The 26,745-nt window shown below is 37.6% G+C and overlaps 4 protein-coding genes across 7 annotated transcripts; 1 reads left to right on the top strand and 3 right to left on the bottom strand.

Moving 5' to 3' along the window:
• Positions 1 to 137: 137 nt before the first annotated feature.
• Positions 138 to 1,993, top strand: LOC122050183 (transcription factor RSL3-like). The gene is made up of 4 exons (XM_042611116.1): positions 138 to 1,195; positions 1,273 to 1,338; positions 1,430 to 1,495; positions 1,600 to 1,993. Exons 1-4 carry the CDS (start codon positions 584 to 586, stop codon positions 1,696 to 1,698), a joined length of 843 nt encoding a protein of 280 aa, XP_042467050.1. The 5' UTR covers positions 138 to 583; the 3' UTR covers positions 1,699 to 1,993.
• Positions 1,974 to 11,606, bottom strand: LOC122050159 (mitogen-activated protein kinase kinase kinase 5-like). Of its 4 annotated transcripts, none has more exons than XM_042611104.1 (11): positions 10,702 to 11,606; positions 8,695 to 9,336; positions 8,525 to 8,612; positions 8,214 to 8,276; positions 7,967 to 8,130; positions 5,792 to 5,867; positions 5,283 to 5,342; positions 4,345 to 4,464; positions 2,974 to 3,180; positions 2,816 to 2,892; positions 1,974 to 2,729 (listed from the first exon to the last, which is right to left on the bottom strand). In XM_042611104.1, the coding sequence occupies exons 1-11, from the start codon at positions 11,235 to 11,237 to the stop codon at positions 2,498 to 2,500; spliced, it is 2,265 nt and encodes a 754-aa protein (XP_042467038.1). In that variant the 5' UTR covers positions 11,238 to 11,606; the 3' UTR covers positions 1,974 to 2,497. The 4 variants fall into 4 exon arrangements, with proteins under 4 accessions (XP_042467038.1, XP_042467039.1, XP_042467042.1 ...); XM_042611105.1 differs by having other exon boundaries at positions 8,695 to 9,303; XM_042611108.1 differs by having other exon boundaries at positions 8,695 to 9,165; positions 10,702 to 11,603.
• Positions 11,607 to 13,253: 1,647 nt separating this feature from the next.
• LOC122050143 (histone H4) lies at positions 13,254 to 13,979 on the bottom strand. Its single transcript, XM_042611103.1, has 2 exons — positions 13,852 to 13,979; positions 13,254 to 13,756 (listed from the first exon to the last, which is right to left on the bottom strand). Exon 2 carries the CDS (start codon positions 13,717 to 13,719, stop codon positions 13,408 to 13,410), a length of 312 nt encoding a protein of 103 aa, XP_042467037.1. The 5' UTR covers positions 13,720 to 13,756; positions 13,852 to 13,979; the 3' UTR covers positions 13,254 to 13,407.
• Positions 13,907 to 15,183, bottom strand: LOC122050127. Its single transcript, XM_042611102.1, has 2 exons — positions 14,772 to 15,183; positions 13,907 to 14,698 (listed from the first exon to the last, which is right to left on the bottom strand). The coding sequence occupies exons 1-2, from the start codon at positions 14,877 to 14,879 to the stop codon at positions 14,219 to 14,221; spliced, it is 588 nt and encodes a 195-aa protein (XP_042467036.1). The 5' UTR covers positions 14,880 to 15,183; the 3' UTR covers positions 13,907 to 14,218.
• Between the last annotated feature and the right edge of the window lie 11,562 nt (positions 15,184 to 26,745).

The raw sequence follows: 26,745 nt of genomic DNA, 5'->3' as shown, positions 1-26,745 counted from the left end.
TTATTGCTATTACAATACAATATTAACTAGTAATGATAAAAATAAACCGTTTATGATGTTGTCTACACCATAATATTATCAAATGTTGATCAAAATCAAAGTCTTACTATAATATAATATTAGCAAGTGTTGAGAGATAAATGATCAATGTGACTGAAGTATTCATGTTATAATCCGTAAATCACTGAAAATTATTGATCCAAATCCTAGATGAAAAGAAAAATTAAAAAAAGAGAGAAGGAGAAGAGAAAATCATACCATAGCTGTTGATAATTAGGATGAGCAAAAACTCACACATTCCAGCTCTCGGAATCTATCCCTCTCCCCATGATCATGCTCACCTCTTTCTTGTCTTACATCTCTATTATAATATATAAACAAAACCTGCACCTAACTCCATTCAAAGAACCCTCATCCTTAATCCTTCATTTTCCACTCATTTGTGACTTCCCTAATCATCGAATTAGTAACAAAATTCTTCATTAGGTCAATCTCCACCTCAATTGTAGCATGCCCTTCACCTACTTGTATAAATGCCGGAACCACATTCTCCCCCAGCACAAACTACTCATCTCTCAGGTCGATGGAAATGGAGGGATCGTATGGAGAGGAGGTGCCTGAAATAGTGGAGAAGCTCTTCGAGCAAGATCATCGGCATGACCCGAGCTTTAGGCTGCCACTTGTGCCTTGGTCAGATGGAGGTTTCTTTGCTCCTCAATTTGGCTACGATGGCTATAGTTGTCTGAATGAATCAGATGCAATTCCTGCGATGCCTTCCATGGATTGTTCCATGGAGGGATGCCAAATTCCTGAGCCGGCAATTTCTTCTACCTCTGCATTTGAAGATTTGGCTCATTTCATTAATGCTGATGCCAGTAGCAATGAGATCGAGGAGTTCTCCTGCGTGAATCTACCACAGATTGTTCCTGTTCCTCTTGGTGATCAAATGCCAAAGACTACGAGAAAACACATGGTTGATATCTCGTCAGAGAGGTCAGGCAAGGCTCAAGTTTCTCCGAATGTAAGTACAAAAATGCAGGTGAAAAGGAGTGTAACTTCCAAGAGAGGCCAGAAGAGGACTATGAATTTTGTTCAGGAAGGCGGCGATAAGACCGATAATTCTATCAACTCCTGCAGCTATATCACAGAGGATCAAGAAGAACCATCAAGTAATCCCCAGAGTATATATGCGAGGGTAACATTTTCTCCTGATGCACCTATCGATATTATTTGGGGCATGTTCTAATGCCAATTTCTGTATCTTGTGTACAGAAAAGGAGGGAAAGAATCAATGAGAGACTGAAAATCTTACAAAGCCTGGTTCCTAATGGAACTAAAGTAAGCTTCAGATGACTGATTTCCAACTATATATAAAAAAATATATATCGATGAAAGTAAAACTGGTAATCTAAATGATGTGATCTAACAGGTTGACATTAGCACAATGTTGGAGGAAGCTGTCGACTATGTGAAGTTTTTGCAGCTACAAATCAAAGTAAGTAGAACCAAAACTAACAACTAGAAGAACATGCTTCTCAAAATTATGAGTTAACACTTCAACTATCCCTTCTCTTACCGCCAAGTATGATCATATTGCAGCTCTTGAGCTCGGATGAGCTATGGATGTATGCTCCAATAGCTTACAATGGGGTCAACATAGGACTTGATCTAAAGATTTCTCCACTGCAAGAGAAATAAATGGGAGACTCCAAGCATGTTAAAGAGTGATATATAAGCTAACACTTGCAGAGACTTGATCATATCGGTATATAACATCAAGCAAAATCAGTGATTAATTGGTTATGTTGTTCCCCTTTTCATAAGCATATTGCCCGTTAGTATGTAAATGACTTACTTCTCTCAATGGGATTTGTATTCAATTGTACATGGGGTGAAATATCAAATCGAAGAAGAGTGGATAAATAAACATGTCTGTTTGAATATTGTTGGCCTTTTTGTTTTTGTGTTAGCTGCAAATAACAAATAAACCAACAAAGCATTTGTAGCAAACGTAGACGTGTCAACATTTTACAAAAAAAAATATATTGACACAATTTTCTAAATGAACTTTCACTTCACAACTATAACTGGTTGACAACAGATACACTGATGATATACAATATGTGAGGTTTTCATCTACATTTGACCTTTATTCCTATCGTAGATGGAAACACATTAGATATACTATCATCCGTTTACTGGATGTACAACTACAATATGGAGATCAACACTACATGGTGCTGATCCATCAGTGATTGAGTAACCTAGTGTATCAAGGTTGGAGATAGAGTAAAAACGGGAGAAGAACCATGTGGTCATTACCTGATACCATGAGCTCAACAAATGCATTGAGGTTATTGTGAATCTTCTAAAGAATCTTAATGTCATTCAAATGATATTAGCCTCATTGAACTCCATTTATTCTAAGACCTGGAAATCCCTCATAATAAATACAATACTAACTCCCTCAGGTCCATAGCTACTCAGCCTACTCTAATCAGACCTGATTATTGTCTTCCTTTCCATAAGGTTTGGGCAATGCATGGGATTGAAAATTTCCAGCATTGAATTGCACTTCAATCTGGGAATTTGCTGAAGACACAGATTGAACTGGCACAATGTAACTCGATCGAGGAGGGGACAAACTAGGGAAAACCTTTGCAGCGGAATGAGTTGAAAGAAGGGAGGCAGCTAACTGAGGAAATTCAGGATGAGAATGATTGTTCTCGCTGCGAGTACAAGTAAAATCAGAGTTGTTTTCGGTATGATACAAAAAAGATTCAATTCAAAATCTCCCAACTTCAAACAAGCTTACCTATTGGAGACGTGTTTCCTTTTCATGCATGGTTCACTTTTGGATTTGCTTTGATCTTTTGAACTAATAGAATTAGCCTGTCAAGATAGACATAATGGAGTATTATAAAAAATTGCAGCTAGAACTATGCATCAAAAGAAAGGAAATCTGCAACTCACGAGTTTAATCCCAGCAAAAGTCTGGGGAGAACCGTGAATATTGTAGTGGTTGGCATTCCTTAGAAAGGGATGGTCAAGCAGCATATTTGCAGTTGGCCTCTCTGCAGGATTCCTATGAAAGCAACGCTGGAGGAAATCCTTGCCCTCACTGGACAAGGTTTCAGGTATTGGTGGATCTTTACAGAGGACCTTAAACATTGCTTGGGGCTGTAATCATTCCAGACAAAATTAATCGACAATTAAGGAAAAAGGAGTACATCTACAAGAAAATAGAGGGTACCACTTCAAATTTAACCAGCTAAACTTTAGATATCTATCTGGCAACCTCATTGTTTTCGTTTTAATCTATTTGGCAATAGTGATAAGAAAGCGAAGAATCAAAAACATGTTCAGTAAAGCCGGAAGGAAGCAAATGAGACAGAATCTGAGAGCATTTGATCTAGAAGCTACTACCTACTAAAAGCAGCACATACATACACTTACAATATCTAGAGATGAACCCACAATGATGAGGAGGAATTATATTTAATTTAATTTTCTATTAACACAAACATAACTATAGTTTTATTCTAATTAGTAATTACTAACAATTCAAAAAATTATTTAATATGATATTTACAATAACATAATATACCATATTTTTTATAACTTAGACGTTACATTTGGGAAATAACTTTGTCCATAGTAGCTTTAGAAAGATGGTTCAATAGGAAATAAATTTTGAGTATGCAGTTAATAAACACCTCATTTTCATCCCAAAGCACATTTAGCATTGAGGTTGAGGTCTAAACAGACTCGAGAAAACACCACTAACTTTGTTACCTAGTGAAATGAACTTAGATCCTATATGTAGCAAATGTGCAGTGCAGGACTGATGCAACAGAAGAATAAGTAATCTCACAGAGAAAAAATAAATAATCTCACACAGGGAACAACATCTATATGAGAATTTAAAATTTCATTAATTAGAAGATGATCCAAACAAAATGGTAAAATCTCTTTTAAAATTCTACAACATTGATCTATTCTTCGAAAAATAAGACAAGAAATGATATATCCGCTAATTACTTCATAAACAAATAATTAAGTTTTAAAATAATTTAACCTATTAATATATTCCACCGATGAGATCACATATCTTGTTATGGTCCTATAGTTATCTTTTTATCCCTTGTCCGTATTTTATCCATCTGATCCTTTTAATTAAATCCTTTGCTAGAAACCAAGTACTAGACCAATAAGCTAAATCAGGGTTGTTTCTTTACTAATCAGGGAATTGGGAAAAAGAATGCAACTATATTAAGCTAGATATTAGCAGCATCTACAATAATGCCACAGATCCCAACACGATGAAATCAGAAGCATACACACCCCTTCTAGATCACTCCATGGGTGTTTCCCTGTGAACATCTCAATGATGGTACAACCCAAACTCCAAATGTCAACAGCAAGATCATATCCAATTTCTTTGTTAAAAGTAGCCTGCAACATCTGCAACAAAAAACAGGTTCAGTGTTCAGAAGAGTTACGTATGTGACAAACTACTTTAATTTTTAAAATACAAACACACTGAGTTTACAGAAAAACAATCTCCGAGGTTTGGATTTACATGCTGCCAAGTGAATATTAAATAAATTAGGTGAGGAGCTACTATTTCTGCAAGCTTCTGCATGATATAGAATCATACGCTTCAACTAAACTGGCTTCTAAATACAAAAGAAAACCTAGATTTATTCGTAGAATATTTGGAGTGCATCTGGAAATGGCATCCTCTCTCCTTCGAGCAGAATACCTGTGCTATCCACGCTGTTGCTTCTGCTAGTGATACTGCTGCATAAGATGGAAGTTAATGCCTTACAGCAGTTCATCTGCACAAGTATTTTTGCTCCAACAGTAGGCCAACCAGAAAGGTATAAATGTTTCTACTAGGCCCACCATCATAAGCCAATTCAGATACAATGCTTTTGCCTCAAATTACAAAGTTCAGGAGCTTTGACCAAATATTGCTAAACATATCATTAAGTACTTATCCTATTTAGCTATACAAACATGTCAAAGGTGAAACCTTAAGAGAAGAGAACGAGGCCTATGACGATGGAAGCAAATCATGTTAGTCATGCTATAGATTTTGACAGAGTACACTGCTTTTCTAGAGTCAAACAACTTATTTTATGTCAGCAAAAAAAAAAACAGATAATTCTTCAATAAAGTGACCAATTGAAAGAATTTATACAAGAGAAAATGAAACTACTAAGGAGAAGCAAAAAATGAATTCTGCTTGAGGAAAAAACAAGAAGAAAAAGATATACCTCCGGAGCTATCCAAAAAGGTGAACCTTTCAATGAACAAGTAGGTGCTGCTCCACTTAACTGATTAAAGGGAAAAAGAAGAAAAAAAAATCAAATTACTAATGTTAGTCAATGTGGCACACTGGCAACTCATTAGTTGGTTAAATCTTTTTTTATTTGACCACTACCAATATAAATAGTTTCTTTCTAATATTATTTTCATTACAAATCTTACAAGGGAACCAGAAAATCAATATGTATAAAGAAGAGAATATTCAAAGAAAATTAGCAAGTTTATTTTCCCAAAAACTATTCAGATATCTGCTGTTAGTGTTACCTCTAACAAAACCAACTAGTTGTATATTGACTATTAACTAGAACAATAACAAGGAAACATAGATAATACCATGACAATTTACCCTCCAAAGCACACACAATGCAGATTCTATAGTATAAAACACATCTTAGAAAGAATTATAATTCTTGGTGTACAAATTAAAGCTCAATTATACCCATAAAGGTAAGCTTACATGTTTTGCCATCCCAAAATCAGCAAGCTTTACAACGCCATTCACATCAACCAGCAAATTTGCCCCTTTGATATCTCTGTAGGAATGAACTAGCGATTAAAGTTACATATGTGTCTAAACAATGCATTCTTTCTATGAATAAACATGGCCTACATTAACGAAGTGCAAAGTTACTAGTGGCATATAGAAGATTCCAGAAATATAATTTGTATTCATAAATTGAAATACAAAAACCATCAAGAACTGGCTGTCTTCAGGCAAAAAAAGAGCATATAGTGGCTTTCTGTTCTTTACACCTTATTGGCAATAGAAATTTCAAATTCTCCTTTTGCATGCATTCTGTTAAAATCATAACAGATGAAATATTTCAGAAAAAAAATTCAGACAATATGCCTCTGATATATATAGTATAGTGGTTAGCATTTGATTGGGATAAAGGTGTCCATCATTAAATCGTACACAAGGTTGCAACAGTATATGCAACTTCTCTCTTCAAAATGAAAGAATAGATGACCAAAAAGCGAGTCCCAGAAAATCGTTAATGATAAGCAATAGAACCACTAAGAAATTAGACCCCCACAGGCAATTTATCATTCCAATGAATAACGATCATGATAGACATAGGCAAGAAAACATATAGGATTAATCTTCTGGCCTTTGGTGAATAAAAGGGAGTCTATAATGTTACATGTTTTCTTTTAGGATATGATTTTGGTTTTGAAGGAAAATGAGGTGGGACCCATGAGAAAATGGACTAAGGAAACTAACCTGTTTTAGTTACAAGATCTAACCAAAGCGCAACATAGATATAGGAGAAAGAGCATGTGAAACATAACAAAAGGCATGCGTACAACCTGCCATGTTAACTGCACAAATAGAATCTGCAGCACAAAAGGATCACATGTAAACAGATCCATTATTGCCAAAGATTTCATATTCAGATTTTCTGATAAGGCTTTGATAAAGTTTTGATTCTTTGGATTGTCTCACTAAGTACCAATCTTTGGGATGCAGTAAATGATCATTGAGAATGTTTTATAGTTTCATTATTAATTATTGCACCTGAAGATTGACTTTTTTTAAGGTTAGAATAATTAGCTATAAAAACACTGCATCATGGTAAAAAAGATGTTTAGTTAAGAAAAATCATCACAGAGAATATTGGTTCCGAGATATTTCTCATCATGTCTAACCTATTTAGTTCAAGCCACATCACTATCCCTTATTAATCTTGTACCTCTAAACCAAATTTACAAGGAATCCCTGCTGCATGTAGTTTCACCACAATCAGTGCCTCTAATAGACTGATACCCATATCATACAGCTTTCCAAGGAATAATATAAATTATAATCTACATCCTTTTCACTGGCCTCATTCTATGTTACATGCTAATTCAACTCCAAGATCCTTGCAATGGAAAAAAATTGCAGACACTCCTTTGGCAAGTCCAGGAATTGAATTATAACATGAAAATCATTCTCCTTAATCTTATTTTCTCTGTATCAGATTGCCACTGCTCTCAACGAAATTGACCTCCATTTAATTCAATCCATCAGAACTTACTGAAGAATCTAACTCATTGCCTGAATAAACTCCTTGAGATAAATCCAACATGTATTTTTGAGCATCAATTTTCAACATATATCATGTTCATTGAGAAGAAGGGGAGCCTTGGCGCAACGGTAAAGTTGTTGCCATGTGATCAAAAGGTCACGGGTTCGAATCCTGGAAACAGCCTCTTGCAAAAAACATGGTAAGACTGCGTATAATGGATCCTTCCCCGGGACCCCGCATGGCGGGAACTTCGTGCACCGGGCTGCCTTTTTTTTTTATCATGTTCATTGAGAAGGTAAAAAGAAATAAGTGAATATATTAGAATAGTTTCAATGATCATGGCAACAAAGCATCATGAAAAAAAAAACACAGAAAAAAAAAATCAACCATAAGAACCTAAAGAATATGCAAAATTGGACAACATTTAGAATATAGTTTATTTCTTTTCTGACAACATTTAAATTAACTAATTCTAACTAGTGAGTTGCCATACAATCTCTGGGCAGAATAGCAAAAAATTTATTTTTTGAAAGCAATTAAGGGGGAACAAAGTTCACCCATGATAGCTAAAGGAACAGCCAAACATATGCAATGAGATTCACTAGCATCAGAACACTGACCTGTGCATGATGTTTTTACTATGCAAGTAAATCAGCCCATTCAATATATGACGGGTGAAATTTTGCACCACTGATTCTGTCATAGCTCCACAATACTGACGAACATACTTATTAATTGATCCAGGGTGGACATACTCTAAATAAATGTACAGGTGATCCTTGATCTGCATATTCAAAACTGAAATCCTAAATAAAGATGTGATAGAGCAAAGATGAAAGATTCAGGATAACCACAAACAAAGCTCACTGTTTCCGTCCCATAGTATTGAACAATATTAGGGTGCTTAAATTGACTAAGAAACTTTATCTCCTGCAGAAAAGTGAACAAAAGTTAATCAAAATTAGCTAAAGTACAAATAAGCAAATATCAACCAAGTGACATCAGAAATTGAAAGTATAAGCTGATTAGGGAAGATGACAGAGGTTGATACTAAACCATTAATGTCTATGCATTTGGCTAACTTTGTACCGAGGTGGAAAAAACCCAATGAGAAGGTAATATGGCTTGCAAAATAATCTAAGTAAATATATTAACTAACTATGATATTGAGAACTAACCTGCTCTAACTGCTTCAAGCATTCAGCTGATTTGGGATCATCAGGAATTATATTAACTTCTTTCATTGCACATAAAGCACCAGTGTGTCTGTCAAAGTGTATAAATTATAAGGAAAGGAAAAAAGAAAAGGAACTAAATACCACCTATTGAAGATTATAAATGTTTTTACCTGTTAGTGGCTTCATAAACATTGCCAAATGTTCCACTTCCAAGTAGTTTTCCTTTCTGCCATTGATTAGTCTTGTGCGACAACTCTGCTTTTGCGGCACTCTGATGAGAAAAAGTTGGTTGAGAAGCAGGTGATGCCCCAGGAGGAAGAGGAAGCGGGTGCACTTCTACATTACCACCACCGTCGTATCTTGTATTTGAGTTCTCTGGGAACTTCTTTGTGTGCAAGGGTGAAGAAGGCCCACTAGGATTTCTAGATTTTGAAGTATTACTTTGAATATTTGGAGTAGAAAATGGAAAGTTTTCGGGACTATGAATCATCTTATCAGGTGAAGTCTGTGAAGAAGAAACTGTCACCAGACCCATGGTAGAGACCTCTGGTGCTGAAACTGTCACCGTACTGCCATTGCCAGAAACCAAATAGTCTGCACTACTCAATCTCCTAGGGCTGAGTACAGGAGTAGCAATAGGGCTTGAAAAATCACCAATTGCAACAGTATTAGCAGGAATCTTCAATTTAAAGTTCATAGTTCCAGAAGAATTTGGATCTTGCAATACTTTCCTACGGTAACTAATTGTTGTCTGATTTGATGGCTTGTCAACATGTTGTCTACTCTGGAGATTAGTCTGGTAAGCTAACTTACTGGAGTGTAATAAATGCAATTCAACAACATTTCTTTGGTATTAAAATCAAAAGAACTAAGCAATGTAGCAATGAAAATATTTCTTACCAACCATATGCTGTCAAAGATCATATAAAATTGTAGCCTAAAAGAGTAGCAATAACTACAAGCAGTGAAATAAAATGAACAGAATGCCCAAATATTTTTCGGTTAGCATCAATGTATGTCAAATACAACTGCTACAGAAATGTTGGATGATGAATAACCTCAAGAGTACTTAAGACCTTTAAGATTTTAATTTTTGCACTCTTTTTGGATTTCTTATTTCTTTGAAGTTTCCTTTTTTTCCCTACATCCCAGCAACATGCCTGTAGGGCTAATTAACAATAATCATAGTTGCAATTGTTCACAACCATTACAATGCAGATGAGACCGTAATCCTTAACCTAAACAACAACCTACTGCTTGAATGATTTTTAGCAACAAGACAAGCCCTCTAAAACCAATATTAGTGTTAATTAGGAGAGGCAAGGAGTCAATGGGAACATTAAATTGTTGAGATAGAATGATATTTTGGTAGAGAAAACTTGGTAATTTTATCTGGCTCTAAAAAGACGGGAAACCAGTAAGATGGATTTCTAAATGCAATTATAGTGTGATTTATCTTCAAACATTAAGTAAAACTGGGCATATATGCATTAAAAAGTTCCATTAAAGATGGATTTAGTTTTGTTGAAAATCATAGAAAGGGAGATTCCATTTGGTGATCTTTCCCTTTCAAGACTTGGGTTTTAAATAATTTTTTTTTTTAAAAAAAAAAAGGGAGTTTAAATAATATAAAGAACTGGTAAATCTACTTTTGTTTCAAGCTCATCCTGCTGTACACCAAAATGAATAATGAAGCTCTTGTTCTAATACCAAATTAATATAATTATATGCTCACACTAAAATAATTTCCCAGTCAAGTCTTCTCATAAAGACACCACTGCAGTGATGATATGCTAATACTCACAATCATAACGTCAAAGCTATTACAGAAAAATAGTGAAACTGGAAAAAAAGTTACGCTAACTATACACAAAGCACCTGGCAGTTATTGAAAGACCTGGGTGTATGCTAAAATATTAGACCAAAAGAAAGAAGGAATCATGTGAAGCAAGATTCCATCTAATGTCAATGTTAAGAACCTCAATTTTGTCAAAAAAAAATCACATAAATGTTTTCCATGGTAAACCATCAGGACTATAAAGAAAAGAAACCAAGATTCCATACAAACATAAATAATATGCAGGGTAAAGAGACAAAAATGAGCCCCAAGGATCTCACAACACACGTGTCGAGCGCAGATATTTACACTCAACAACAACAACAACAAAAATTCATACCTTCCAGCAACAGATTCAAGGGCCAAGGGCTCGGCGACAGTGCCATTCCCTTGATCCCCTTCCGCCCTGCCCAAAGTCTCCAACGGCGAAGGAAGAGGATGTCCTACGGAAATCACCGAAGAGGATCCCAACCCCCGGTCCGACGCCGAATCTCGATGCACCAAGACGGCAGGAAGGGGGAGCGGGCGCGGCAACAGCATGGGCGAGGACGCAGATCGGGAGGGGAAGGCATCTCCTTTGCTCCCGGCGCGCGAGACCGGTGTGGAACTCGAGAATGCGAACGAGGGATCCTCGAGGGACAAGGCCTCGATTTCGAGGTCGGTGAGGTGGCGGAGCTTGCGCTGGCGGGTGAGCCGAGGATGCTCGTCACGTCGGATCCAAGGAAAGAAGCTTAAGTCCTTCAATCGACCCTTTCTCGGCGCAGAGGAGGTAGCCGAGGAAGACGATGAGGCAGAGGAAGGGGAGGAGGAGATGAGATTGTCGGCGCTGATGTTGCTCTTCCACCAGGGCATGACGAGGACGGAGCCGGAGGACATGGGTGGTGGAAGAAGTAGGGTCAAAGTGGCACAGAATGAGGGGGAACCCTAACCCTATGCGTAGCCCATGGAGGAGGAGGAAGCGCCGGTGAGGGAGGCGGAGATCGTCGAGAAGAAGGATGAAGAAATGAACGGACGGGCGGGAGCGTGACGGGCCCCAACTCTCTCGAACACGCGGCTTCGAAGACACGATTTGTTACGTGGTCTTGATTTTGACTTGGACGAATCAGAAATTTGACTTAACAAACTTGCCGTGTCGCCTTCTCTTATCAGCATATCATATCGGCCGATATATTGCACCGTCAGAAGACATTGAGCAAAGTTAGTAAGGGGTTCTCTTACAACATTAGTCGTTTGAGAATTTATGTAATTTGCATGAGTTTCTTTGTCATAAATTTCTTTAGTTAATGGACCACCTAGACAGTTCGAAGTTTCCATCTTTCCTCTTAAACGAACAACAGTACAAATACTAAGTTAATGAAATTAACACAAAAAAAGGAATAGAAAAAGAAACATACAGGTTTCAATCAAGTTTCCCTGAAGATTAATTTAATTCAACATACAAACATTCCATTTCAATCAGATAACCCGAACTATGATAACTAAGCTCTGAAATCATGACTACAAACATGAATTTGAAAACTGTGTTCTATCAACTAGGATCGTATATCAATCAACAAGCAAGCTCTAGATCTAAACAAATGAAAAATCTCACTTCAGAAACCAGACTATATTTAAAATTGAAAATATGCCAATCATGAAAGCCTAAGATTATAAGAAAGGCTGCTAATTGACAAGAGAGAATACCTTATATCTGCCTTTGTCTCGAGTTCCCAGAGGCTTCTAATTGACAAGAGAGAATAAAAATGGTTTATCATTCCAAAGAAACAGGTTTACAGATACAAGGTTTCAACAATTCACTTCTCTAACCAATAAAAGCTAAATAAGAAGAGGAAAATAGTGACTTAGTGTCAAATGGCTCCATGTAAGATGACTTGTGAGATAAAAACATGTGTGCATCAAAACTAGAAGCATAACAGACAATGTTAAATACTGATAATCAGACAAATATTAAATAGTCATAACACCACAGCATGAATTTATGCTTCAATATTTTAGAATTTCATGATTCCTTAGCCAGCACAAATTCATGTTGTGGATTTACTTAGCCAACAGAAGCAGCATAAATTTGACATGCACACTACAATTGTACAGACATTCTTCAAAAAAACTTATCACAGTTTGGTATTTCATGGTTCAAAAGTTTAATTGCCAACTTGAATCAGAAAGTGATCACAATCAATCAAATAAGAACCATGAAGTCTCAGGCTAACTAGTCAAGAAACTCAGATAAGAAACATAAGGGCTAAAAATAATGCAGTTTCTTTTTTTTTGACAAAAAATGAACTTCAAAGATTATAAAAACATGAGACTAAAATGAACAGATTAACCAACATAAGACAGCAATGTAGAGGAGAATGAACAAAGACCTTTGTAAGGACAGCAAGCCTGCCTAATCATACCACAAGGACAAGTCAAGGCATCTTTCTAAAGAAAGAAATGCTCATCCAAGTCGATCAACCACCAGTTTTATATTCCACATCCACAAAACTGTTCTTATCATAATTTCTAAAGATAAATAAACAAATGCTACATTTATAAAAAACAGTTATTGTGGGATAGAGGGTAAAATATTTCCAAGTTCCTGACTTAAAGTACTTGCCACAAAACCAGTTCATCAAATTGGGCATAGTACCAATTAGCAATCTTAAGCCAAAAGAGATGCACAAGGTCACTGCACAAAACTTGCAGTACCAATCAACGACTCAATCAATCCCCAGGCAAATATACAAAATGATACGGACAAGATATAAACCAAATAGCGAGCCTACATATCGAAATAAAACAAATCATCTACTATATTTCACTCAAAATAAATGTAAATACCACCAATAGCTTAGCTAAGGCATCCACAACGATAACAATGCAACCGATTACTTGAACGCGAGGGAGAAATGTTGCAAACCAGCAGCAATTCATAAACCTTTAGCAATTGCAACAAAAACACCACATAGTTATAACAAAAACCCTAATACCGCAATTTCAACACAGGATGACAAATTGTTTCCCCAATTTTCTTGACAGCAAGACTTTTGACAAAGATAAAACCCTAACCACCGAAACCATATAGGGTCCTTCCTTGCCTCTTCAGGGCATACACAACGTCCATGGCAGTGACAGTCTTCCGGCGCGCGTGCTCGGTGTAGGTGACGGCATCACGGATGACGTTTTCCAGGAAGATCTTGAGCACGCCACGAGTCTCCTCGTAGATGAGGCCACTGATGCGCTTTACGCCTCCCCTTCTTGCCAATCGACGTATCGCCGGCTTGGTGATACCCTGGATATTGTCACGGAGCACCTTGCGGTGGCGCTTCGCCCCGCCCTTGCCCAAACCCTTGCCGCCCTTTCCACGCCCCGACATCGCCTCGCCTCCGACGAATCAAGAATCACAACAAATCCTAAAACAAACCAAGAAATTAACATGAGACGGATTGAATATCAGATAAAAAGATTCACAGTCCAACGATCGATTAATCGGAGGGCGAAATCTAACCTGAAGGCAAGACACCTGGGAGCCTCGAACTCGATGGGATGGAAGGGACCCGACCAGGTGATGGTTTTATAGTGGCCGAGACGAGTTTAGATGACTTCGGAACGGATTTGAGGTGACTACGTCCGTTGATCGCGTTGAGATGAGCGGACGGATTTGATTAAAATTCGATAGACGCGGATCGGTGAGGTGGAGGCCTGTCACTGGACGTAAGTGCGGCACGAGGATCGTTGATTTGCAATGTTACTTGAATTCGTCCGCGGCCAGTAGATTAATCAATTTAATCTACACTAATTATCTAATAATAATAAGAATAATATATCTTCTTTTTACTCAAATTTAATAGGAAATCTGGCAGAAGACAGTTGAACTATGGCAGTTTAATTCTCTGATAAGCAAAGTAATCCGTTGAAGGATATATATCAGCCCTCATCCTTATTGACTGAATCAATTGCTCTTTGGCATTTCTTAGTGCCAAAAGAACCCGCTGCACGTTATCCTTAGTATCAACCAGCTGCTCTCCTACTGGAACAAGTGCCAACTTATTGTCATCTTGAGAAACCACTCGATGAGCTGATTCCCCCATTGAACTCCCAGAGGCATCATCGCCTTTGATAAGATCCTCTGACCCCAAAGAACAAGGCCTCATTTCGACATCTTGCAGACCACTTCGAGCCACAGAAAAGCATTGCGAGGACGAAGAACTGACAGAACTCAGAGGCATTTCCATTTGCCGATTGCCGCCTAATGCACTGCTGGATTCCAATTTCTTTATAGCTTTCTTGAGCTTCCTTTCAGCTCTGTCTCTGCATTTGATCTCTTCAGCAAGCTTCCCCTCCAGCTCTTGCAACTGCAGAAACTTGAAGATGTATAAGGGAAAAGAAGAAAAAATAAATCAAAAGATAGAGTCAGATAGCACTTGCCCTCTTGGCTAACTTATCTGCTTCCTCCTTAGCAGCCTTTGAAGCCACTCTCTCGGCCAACAGCCTCCCTCTCAAGCAGTCGATCGTCCTCAATTTATCTTCTTCCATTTTCTCCTTCAGAGGCTCCGGCAGCTACCTGTATTTCCTATTTGAAGCTAGCATTTTGATCATAAACTCTGGTTCAACCCTCGACATTCTCATCCCAACGGTGGAAGGGAAGTGTGTAGGACAGGGATTTATTAATTGCAAAGGTCGGCTGTAGGTGGACCTGTGAGCTCCCTCGCTCTAGTAGTGTTGTTTTTCTCTTAATTACACGCCAAAAATTTGGACCACCAGCATTTAATAAATTACATCTCTTGGTGGTTTACGTGAAAGCCCCAGAATTGTATGTTTGTGGAGGATCATCGAGTGAAGAGAGCATACACGATCGATTATATCTTAGTGCAGTTCCTCCCAATGGTATTCTCCATATCGATCATAATGATCAGCGTTCACTGCCATATGCAGCTTATTTTTCTCCAGCTCAAACGACAGACGGCAGTGATGAATCATGATGAGTGTTACTGGCTTGGCTTGAGGTTGAAGCATTGGGGCCACGCACTAAGGTGATATTTGCAAGGATGGAGTGTGATGAAATGGACTGTGAATGATTTACAAGGTAATATTTGCAACGAATGATACTTTACACTTTCTGTTTATCAATTTCCTAAATTAAGAGATGGAAATAGATATTCTACCTCCGTTAGAACTAAGCTACATAAGATGAACAACAAAGTTGACTAATAATAAAAGCTCTGGATTGGACAAGCTGCTGTTCATCAAATCATGGATTGATTTCGAGGCACGGATTTGCAGCAGATTGCTATCTGTCCAAACCAGAGCACCAGCAGTGAATTGAAATCTAGTGTGCCAGAAAGAGAACAGTGCCATTGTGCCAAGCGGCAAGGAGAAGACATGAGATGAGACGGCAAGTTTTTTAGTTTTCACGGGTAGAGAGGGAAGGCGTTGATCTGAGCGCGTGATCCTTGCGGAATCCGAATCACTTTCGTTCATGCATGGAATGAGGGATCAGTAAAGAACAATAAAGGCAGGCAAAGAGCCAAATCGCCTGCCTTTTGCTCCTTGCTTTTGTCAACATGGTCGAGTAGTGCAGTCACGTTCACGTTTGTCCTCCATTGAATGAGTTCCTTTCCTCTTGAAATTGGTGAGGAATATAGAGAAAAGTACTTGAAAACATGTGCTTTGCCACAGAAAGAATTCAATTGGACTCAACATCTTACAAATTTGAAAACAAGTCAAATTTATATTGATGTGGCAGTTTTCTAGGGCCCCATGTGTCCCGTGCAGTTAAAGGTCATCCTGATCTATCAGTTAAAGTTAGGATGGATCAAATATGACCCAAAGAAATTGGATTCTACACACAAGACTCAGATCATCTGATTGAATAGACTTGGCGTGCTCATTCTATTCAAGTCTGATTAAGTGTAAGATGGCTATAGTGACTTCTGTCTCAATTCCTAATCCTGGTATTCGTCTCATCCATAGTCGTCGACATTCGCTAGGTCTCAATCTTATATTTCAACACTATTATCCTAGTTTAGTCTTAGTTGTCAATATCCTTCGGGCTTCAGTATTAGATCCCGACACCATTTACTTAACTCCGTCTCAATCGTCGACATCCTGCATACCCCAATCTCGGATACTGATAACATCTACTTGGTTGAGCCTCAATCGTCGACATTCTCCAGGCCTTAGTCTTAGATTCAAAATTTGTCTACGCTCAAGGTCACTTCAGAATAACTCCATTTTCTTGTCTCCTCGTCCTCATATCCAACCCACACCTCACGTTGCTTGCTTAAAATACTTGAGGGACAACATAACCTCCTCATCATTGAAATCATTCCTCTGCGAATATCCCATGGTGTACGACACTAGGTGAATGGAGAGACAGTTATGAGGTTGTTAGAGTCGATCGCCTATATCTTATCCTTCAGACAAGTGACACTTAGTGAATGAAAAGACAACTAACGACTGTCGAATCTGATATCTTCGATGGCACATATGAGAATGATGGCAAGAGAATATGCAACGTCTGCTTGGAGATGCTTTCGAACGATTATAAAAATACTAGAGAAAGTCAGTAAAAGGGATCTGAACTCTCTACAACTCCACCAAGTCTTCTTCTCCTTCCCCTTCTTCTTTTTCCTGCATACCATCTCAAGCAAATTCTAACTTGAGCATCGGAGTGGTCTGTTAAGATCTCCCTAGTGCCAGTCTAACTCTCTATTGAAGTGTGTTTCAAAACTTCTTTGTCATCCATGTTGGTGCAGCGAGAACGGTTTGAAGAGCTAAGGGGAGGGGTAAATAGCGAACCTGCAAATAAAATAACAACTGTTTCTCTTGTTATTGAATTAGCAAAGACACACATTAAATAAAGAGTGGTGAAAACATAAAAAGAAGAGACCAACTTTACTTGATTTGCAACTATAATGTTGCTACTCCAAGACTATGAAGCGCACTATGAATATCTCCTTCTTCGACCACAAGTCAGAGGTGAAGAAGCTCCTCACAACGATTAAGCATGAAAGCAATGAAAAACAACACTGACATAAATGAATACAAGTGTGTTGTTTATAACTTCGAGTATCAGTCATCCTTTTATAGTCTTCATCTTTGATATAACTGTTTGCTGACGTGACACCTTCCAAGTGTCTGGAAACAATACAGGAACTTGGATTCAGTTGATGTTTGATCCACTTGGCAACGGTCTGCTCAACTGCTCTGGATGACTTCGGGCATGCTGGGTGCTTGGAAGTGATCCAGGCGCCTAGATTCTGTTGATGTAGACATCGTCTCTACAATGGCTCCGAGTGACGTGGCCACCCAATCCAGGCATTTGGAATGGATCCGAATGCTTGGAGTTCGGATGCCTGGAATCATTCCAGGCGTCTGGATTAATGGTCAACCTCCGTGTTGATCGTTCTCTAACTTCCACTCACATGGGTGATAGTGTAGGATATAAAAAGATGCTAGAGGGGAGTTTGAATAGCATTTATCACTTTTTCAATTATAAAAAGTTAAAACAAACACAAAATAAAGGAGAAAGAACATAGAACAAGTACTAACACAAGTATTTTTTTTTACTTAGTTCGGAGCCTTCGACGACTCCTACTTCAAGGTCTACACACGTTGAATGCTTTCTTGGACAATCACTATCAATTCAAAAATAGGATTACAAAATTTGAGTACACAAACTGTAAAATAAATATTACTGACAAGAAAGAAGTAGAAACACAATTTCTTGATTATTAGTTGTCGGAACAGTCTTTCAGTGTCGTCAGAGTCTTCTCAAAGTAGCGCATGAGCATGAAAGTCAGAGCAAGTCCTGTTTTGAAGGCTCATGTCAAAAACCTTTTTATAAGCTCTTTCCGGGCACTTGGACCACCCCTGGGTGCCTGTAATTCAAAAGATGTGGTTGCACCTCGGTGAAACTCAATCTCTAAATTTTCATCCATCTCTGGGCACTCATGTTAGAATTTGAGGGATGTCTTAAGGCAATCGCTTTATAATTTTTTTCTATTTATTTGATAAGTATAGATTCATTATTTGAGTGCATATTATATGTTTGATTGTCTTAAACTCATTTACTGAATGTCCATAATATAATTCATAGTATGAGAGAATTTGTGATTGGATTGCAACTAGTGATTATTTCTACATGTGCAATTATGAATATATTGAAATTTCCCTAGTCATCGAATTGATGCATTCAGACATCATCAATTCTGTAATACTAGCACGGGTTATACTCCTTGGTTCAGCCTAGTAATTATTTTCTCACTCGCTGAAGATTTAGGATGTCGAGAGTTAAACGTGGATGTTGGTTATGGTAATTAACTAGTTCATTGTAGTGACTCGTTGTAAGACTTCATATGGTTCTCTACATAAATATAGATATGTCTGTAAAGTTCTTACTGCAGCACGAGTATAAGTTTCCTTCGACTTGAGACATATAATGTTGGGGCAATTTTCCTAGGTCAAGTTTGACCAATTTGACTAAGTTTGAGTCAGGATTTGAGTTTTGATGTTTGACAACATAAGGAGATTGCTAGATCAATTATCCAGTTATGGAGATGGTCAAAGTGTTGACCAAGTTGATGAGAATATAAGTCAAGTAGGTCAAGGTTGACAGGAGACTTAATTGGGAAAGTCCTAACTGGATGTTAGGCATTTGGAAAGTCATAGTGAGGAGCTAGACAGGAGAAAGTCTTGGTGAGGAGCCAGGCAACGGGAAGTCCCAGTGAGGAGCTAGGCAGGAGAAAGTCCTGATGAGGAACCAGACAAGTGGAAAGTCCTGATGAGGAGCTAGACAATTGGGAAGTCCTAGTGAGGAGCCAGGCAACGGAAAGTCCAAGTGTGATCTTGGCAAAGGTTGTAAGTCCAAGCATGTGGTCTTGGCAAGGTAAGTCCTAGTGCGACTTGGCAAGGAGAACTCGATAACTAGGATGAGGACGAAGGAAGCTCTTGAAGGCAAGGTGTGAAGGATAGGGAGATATCCGAAGGACGCAAGGTTGATGGAGGAGGCTAGAAGGCTAGTTCGAGGTAGGTCGAGTGTGGTGGTATAATCCGACAACTTGGATAAGGCTGAAGGAAGCTCCTGAAGGCAAGGCGTGAAGGATGAGAGATATCTGAGGGACGCAAGGCTGATGGATGAGGCTATAAGGCTAGTTCGAGGTTGGTCGGGTATGGTCGGATGCTAGACATGATGTACCAACAGGTCATGGATTGACCGAATGTTGGTTTTAGGGGGCTTTGGACTAGATTGGGCAAGTCCACAGGCGCTGGATGGATCAACCAATCGATTGGCTCATGCCCAATCGATCGGTTGATCGATTGGCTCATGCCCAATCGATCGGTTGATCGATTGGGAGAGCACCCGCGACAAAGGGTTCTCCCAATCGATCCATGGATCGAATGGGAGCCTTTGTCGATCGCACAGAAAGCCTCCCAATCGATTGGGAGCTGCCAATCGATCGGTCGATCGATTGGGTAGGGGAGTTCTCGCGCGATCGCGAGAACACAGAAAGCTTCTGAATCGATCCACCGATCGATTCGGATGTTCCCAATCGATCGGTCGATCGATTCGGATTCGACCGTTGGGCAGGATGCAGGTGATGGACGACTACGAAGGAGCGGTGCTGACGTGGCAATCGATTGGGGATGGATTGGATCGATTGGGAGCACTGTTTAAAGCCTTTGCGGAGCGTTTTTTCCGCATATCTTTGTGATTTCTTCCTGTGGTTTTCTGCGATTTTCACCAACGATTTCCTCCGAGTTTCTTGCCAGTTCTTGAGGATTCTTGGAGTGTATTTCCAAGATTCAAGAGGCAACAACAACACACAACAAGTAAGCAAGAAGAGTGTGTTTTCCCTTGTATTTTTGTATTTCTCTTCTTGTGTGAGTTGTATTTGTGTGGTTAGGTTTGTACGAGGCTTCTCCGCCTCTGGTTGCGACTGAGAAGGAGTATTTCATAGTGGAGGAGCATGTCGTGTGTGGATCCTTGGATTAATCACCTCATCTTGAGGTGGATACCAAGTAAACCCTAGGTGTTAGCGTTTTGATTTATTGTCTTTCTTTCCGCTACATATCATCAAGATGCAACAGACGAGCGCGCGACAAGACGATATTCGTCCCCCTCTAGCGGGCACATCGGTCCTAATATACAAGTCATCTTGGTCATAGAGATTTATACTTTAACATCTTATGCAAGCATCTCATTGATGTGTGGCCCCGGGATGATTGGATATAAGTTGAAGTGTCCGAAGGTGTTTGGATAGCCCACAGAGAATTCACCGCTCCTTGCGAAGAGACGAATACCCTTTGGCCACTCGTCAAGATTATTACTCAAAGTCTTTGGCCAAAGCTGTTGGATCGTGAAACGTCGATAGAGGGGGGGTGAATATCGATTCGAAAAAATCGCGTTAATAAGAGTTAAGCGCAGCGGAATAATAAAAAAACTTAGGCAAACTGAACAAGGTGTTTTTTACTTCGTTCGGAGCCTGTGACGACTCCTACTCGAAGGCTCGTACTCCTTGAGTACTTTCGTTGGGCAATTCACTAGCAATTCAAAATACTATTACAAATTAAGGTACAGAAATGCTAATGGAAATAAAGTGATACCGACAAGAAAGTTAACCAAAGAAGAAGGAGCACTTTGTCGGAGCTTTGTTAGCGTTGCAGGAGCGTAGAGCAGCAGAGCAAGCAGTCGAAGAGTTCTCAGTTGTTTTTGAAGCTCCACCCCTGGGGCTTCTTTTATATGCTGCTCCGGGCGCCTGGATCCCTTCCGGGCGCCCTGGTGCGACGTGGCAGGTCTAATCAGCGAACTCCACGTGGCGACGACTCGGCCTGGATAAAATTCACCTCCGGGCTTCCGGATCCCTTCCGGGCGTCCGGATCCCTTCCGAGCGTCTGGACCTCCTATTTCCAGAAACTTCCTTTCCTGCAAAATAGAGTTAGTCCGAGGCAAATATATATTCTGCAAAACAGATTGTTAGCACAACTAAAGTAATATGATTTAACAAGAAAAGAGTATGACTTAGATTCTGTCTTTCTGAGACCGGAATCTAGTCACGATCTCGACTTAGATGTCCGAAATGGATCTAAGCCGGATCGACGCCTAATGTTCCCTTCCTGGGAACGCGTCCTCGCAGTCACTCCCCTCCAGTGACTTACCTCACTTACATGCCAGACGTCCGGCCGACCCGTCGACTTCGTGCCTATCCGGCCACCGTCGACCTAGCCGGGCTTCGTGCCTAAGCGTCCAGCCCGTCGACCGCTTGGACTTCGTCTCAGCTATCCGGTCAGCCCATCGACCTAGCCGGACTTCGCAGACATCCGGCCGCCGACTGCCCCGATTTATCCCACACTCGATCAGAGTGTTAGATCAACAATAAACCTAACTTAACCTATTTGTCATTCATCAAAACCTGGGTTAAATCGTTAGTGCTAACCGCACCAACAATCTCCCCATTTTTGATGGAATGACAACTTGGTTAAGTTAGTGAAGACATTTGCAAGAAAAAAAATAGATAACATCATTATGTGGAGGTTTTTAAGTTAGTTTGTATTTTCAATTGGTTTGGCTAACTTAACCCACCTAACCCTCCCCCCTTGACATTCATCAAAAATAAGCATGCTTAAAGTAATTAAAAATACAGACTTCAGACAAAGTAAGGAATCATGTCAAGTTAATCTGGGGGAGTTAAACTTAGTAATTTATCTTTTGTAAAAGAGCTAAGTTTTGTGAAAAATAGCTAATTTTTCAAGTATAGCTTCTAAGGTTAAGGTTTAAGAATAAGTTCTAAATTTCAAGAAATTTTTTTTAAAACAGGTTTCAACTCTTTTCAAACATAAGCAAAATTTCAAAACTAAGTTTTAAAATATATTTCAAGATTGATTGAAGTTTAATTTTCAACACTAAGTTTGTAAAAGATTAAAAATTTTAAAAAGACTTAGTTTATAAACTTACGCTTAGTTTACAAAAATTAATTTTTGTAGAATTAAGTAAAGTCAAATTCTCAGAACTAGATTTTTAAATTTAATTTTCAAAACTACGTTAAATCTAATTTTGAAATTCAATAACTTAGTTTTCAAAAATAGGTTTAAGAAATTTTAAAAAAATGTTGTGAAAAACCGAAAATTTTTAATTAATTCCTCCCCCTGGACCTGACATCAAATCAAATGTCTAACCAGTTAGTTACTGACTGACTTATCAAAAGATAGCAGCTTTCACTTGGTTAGTCAAGTTAAGGTCAATCTTAACTTGATTAATATATATTTTGTTTTTAACGCCCAGACTTATGTCGATGCACTGAAATAAGCATCTTAAGTCTTAGGCAAGTGGCCTATGCATCTCACCCCTTTCTATTGTTCGGCAAACACAAGCAAGGTAAGCCTAAGGTTTTGGTGAGATGCTCAAAACTAGTCCTATGGGTGCATGTTCTCTAAGGATTTTGAACTAGTCTAAGGCTAAAAGTTTATTTAAAAATCTAAAAATATGAAGGTTTTAAAAAACTGACACATGTTTGAACCAATGAGTTAAAAGCAATCATCTTTGAAAATATTTCTGAAATTCAAAATTCCTAGGCTACCAAGATAGAACATAATCAATGCAAGTCTGAAATATCACTAGATAGATCCAAAGTATTTTACAGGTAGTGTAGCTACAGAAGTGAGTCATAACTAGAGCTACTGAGATGATGAAGGGGGTGGTCCAAATCCCAAGGATCGGAGAAGCGCCATCAGCTCAGTGTGTCGGGTCTCCCCGGCAGCTCGTAACTCGACAACCTCTCGCCGTATGTCCCGATGAAAATCAGAGTTCTCCTGCTGGAAACTCGCCATAGCTCTCTCTAGTCCGGTCATACGATCGGCTAGAGTGCGGGGAGCGTGACGTGGTGCTCGAGCTCGGGGCGGTGGTGGAGCCGGTGCGGCTTCCTCTGGAAACAGTGCAAGCATGAACTCGTCCCCCTGTGCCTCTGGATCGGGTTGGTGCTGTGCCCCCCTCCGCCAAGACATAGTCCCGTCATCCCTATCTACGTGGATACCAGCTAGGGAGAAGTTCCTAGCTGCTATAACATCGAACTCGGTCATATAGGCAATGTCTCCTCTAGTGACATCAATGTGCAAAGAGAACATATATGCTGTCAGAATGTGACAGAACGGCATGTGGACTCGTCTATCAGTCACGTATCCAGCCGAGTAGATAATGGTGGAGAAGATATGTAGGCTGATGTCAATATCTAACCTATGACTCAGGGCATAGAGTAAAAATGAATGGAATGGGCGCATCACAGCGATGTCCCGAGTAGTTAGTGGTAAAATGCAAAAGACTAAGACCCTATAAAGAGCGTAGTCCTGGACTCGAAGTTCTACCGACCTAAACTGGGTCACAGTGGGATCTCGCTCTCCCCAAAAAAAATATGAATAAATCGTATCGAGAGTAATATGTGAGTAGGGATCTCCGAATGGTAGATCCCTAGGAGGATAGCACAGGAAAGGACAAGTAGATGGACGTAACTCTAAAAACTCTCGGATAGTCGTAGGGGAAAACGTGATATCAGTACCCGCTGCCCTAGTGGTATAGGTGAGATCGTATACTTTCACTAGGTTATTACAAAATTCAGCATACAAACTTATGTTTACTGGACTGGTACATTCGACAAGGTTCTTTAAGTTATAGTGGTTTATAACCTCTATAACTGAGGCACACGAATCTAGAAAGAACGATATATCTATACATTTAGTCCTAATGGCCTTATAAATGGTTGACTCAAATTTAGTCCTTAGTTCATCTGTGGGAAACCTAGGGTCAGTGCTAGCATTAGAGGGTCCAGCACCAGTATTTGTTCGTTTCCTACTGTATATAAAAAAAATATTCTAAGAAAAAAATGAGAAGACAAATTCTAATAAATTTTCAGATAGGGGAAGAAGATTTACCGAGGATCTATCGACAAATATAGATCTGACGACCTCGGTTGAATCGCAGCAGCGTCTTCACCGCAAGAAAAATTTGATTTAAAATAATCTCGCACTGAGGTTCGGAGTGAACCTTGGCAAAAGTGAAGATTTTGTGGGGCAAGGGTTGGGGGCGCCCGCTGCCCCTTATTTATAAGGAGCTACGGGCGCTTGGAGCCATTCCGGGCGCCCGGAGTTGATTTTAGGCGGGGCGCCCGGATTCCCTCTCGGGCGCCCCGGAAGTGAATACTAGGGCCGCCCGCCTTTTTTTTTTTTTTTACATTAAGATTTAGAGATTAGGTTTAAAATTAATTTTTAAGTTTTTAAAATTAAAATTTTGAACTTAATTTAAAATTAAATTTTTGAACTTAATTTTTAAGTTTAAAATTAAAATTTTGAAATTAATTTTTAAGTTTAAAATTTTGAAAATTAATTTTTAAGTTTAAAATTAAAATTTTGAACTTAATTTTTAAGTTTAAAATTAAAATTTTGAAATTAATTTTTAAGTTTGAAATTAATTTTTAAGTTTAAAATTAAAGTTTTGAAAATTAATTTTTAAGTTTAAAATTAAAATTTTGAACTTAATTTTTAAGTTTGAAATTAAAATTTTGAAATTAATTTTTAAGTTTGAAATTAAAATTTTGAGATTAATTTTTAAGTTTAAAATTAAAATTTTGAGATTAATTTTAAAATTAAAATTTTGAGATTAATTTTTAAGTTTAAAATTAAAATTTTGAGATTAATTTTTAAGTTTAAAATTAAAATTTTGAAATTAATTTTTAAGTTTGAAATTAAAATTTTGAAATTAATTTTTAAGTTTAAAATTAAAATTTTGAAAATTAATTTTTAAGTTTAAAATTAAAATTTTGAACTTAATTTTTAACTTTAAAATTAAAATTTTGAAATTAATTTTTAAGTTTGAAATTAAAATTTTGAAATTAATTTTTAAGTTTAAAATTAAAATTTTGAGATTAATTTTTAAGTTTAAAATTAAAATTTTGAGATTAATTTTTAAGTTTAAAATTAAAATTTTTAAGTTTAAAATTAAAATTTTGAGATTAATTTTTAATTTTAAAATTAAAATTTTGAAATTAATTTTTAAGTTTAAAATTTAAAATTTTGAGATTAATATTTAAGTTTGAAATTAAAATTTTGAAATTAATTTTTAAGTTTAAAATTAAAATTTTGAAATTAATTTGTAAGTTTAAAATTAAAATTTTGAAATTAATTTTTAAATTTGAAATTAAAATTTTGAAATTAATTTTTAAGTTTAAAACTAAAATTTTGATATTAATTTTTAAGTTTAAATTTAAAATTTTGAAATTGATTTTTAAGTTTAAAATTAAAATTTTGAAATTTATTTTTAAGTTTAAAATTAAAATTTTGAAATTAATTTTTAAGTTTAAAATTAAAATTTTGAAATTAATTTTTAAGTTTAAAATTAAAATTTTAATTAAACAAATTTAAGCCTTATTTATCTCACCCGATCTATATTATCAATCAGGGAATCCCATGATTTTGTGAGATGAAATTGGATTTTTAATTATGGAGTTTTGGTTTAACTTGTGTTAGATTCAGATTTAGCTTTGGTCTCCACAAATAGGCAATCTTCGGATAAACTTCTAAGCTTGGTGAGTCACATGGACGTCATTAGTAGTAACCAACCTTTCGAGGTTTTCCGAATAGTCCTATCCACGGAGCTTAGTACTAAATCTTGGTCTAACTGGTTAGGATTCATTTAAGGGTAGCTTCGGTCAGTTCCACATGGCCAAATGCACCAGATCGAAACCATATCTTTCTAGACATGCGATGCCCAAGCTTCCCTAACGTACTATCATCCAAAAACTTCACCAGTACCATGATTCAAGTTAAACTTGGTCTCTTTTTAACTAATCCTAATTACCCTGCCAGGTTAGTTAATTTTGGAGGTGCCAACTATTCTGGAGCCTCCCCCTGAATTATTGACCTTTAATTTAAATATTTATTTTAGGTTTGTGTCTGTTTCTTTTATAGTTATAATTAACTTGGTGATAGTTTATATTTTGTTGAGTTTTAAATTTTGAATTTTTTGATTTAGGTTTGTATTTTGGTTTTTTATTTGGTTTAATCGAGTTTATATAATATACTTTTTCTTTAGGTATATAATATTGATTAAGTCCTACTTGCGTGGTCAGACACGCTTTTGGAACCCAAGCTTGATTAGTTGATTTGTATTGAGTTATTAATGACTTAAAAGTTTTATTTGAGTTCGACTTGTATCCGAGTCCGGTTTTATTATAACATGCTTTTTTATTGTTCAAGATTAAGTCAAGATTTTTTGATCTTGTTGTAAATTTTTCTAGCATTTCTTTTAAATTGTTAATATCATTTTTAATGATAAATTCTCCTCCTCAAGTGTTAGGTCTTGAGTTGGATTTGAATTTTTGATTTGTTCCTTGAGGTTTTGATTTTCCTCAAGAAG

Source organism: Zingiber officinale, chromosome 1B (assembly GCF_018446385.1).
Source record: "Zingiber officinale cultivar Zhangliang chromosome 1B, Zo_v1.1, whole genome shotgun sequence".
Lineage (NCBI taxonomy): Eukaryota > Viridiplantae > Streptophyta > Magnoliopsida > Zingiberales > Zingiberaceae > Zingiber > Zingiber officinale.
This window is presented reverse-complemented; position numbering and strand designations above follow the sequence as displayed.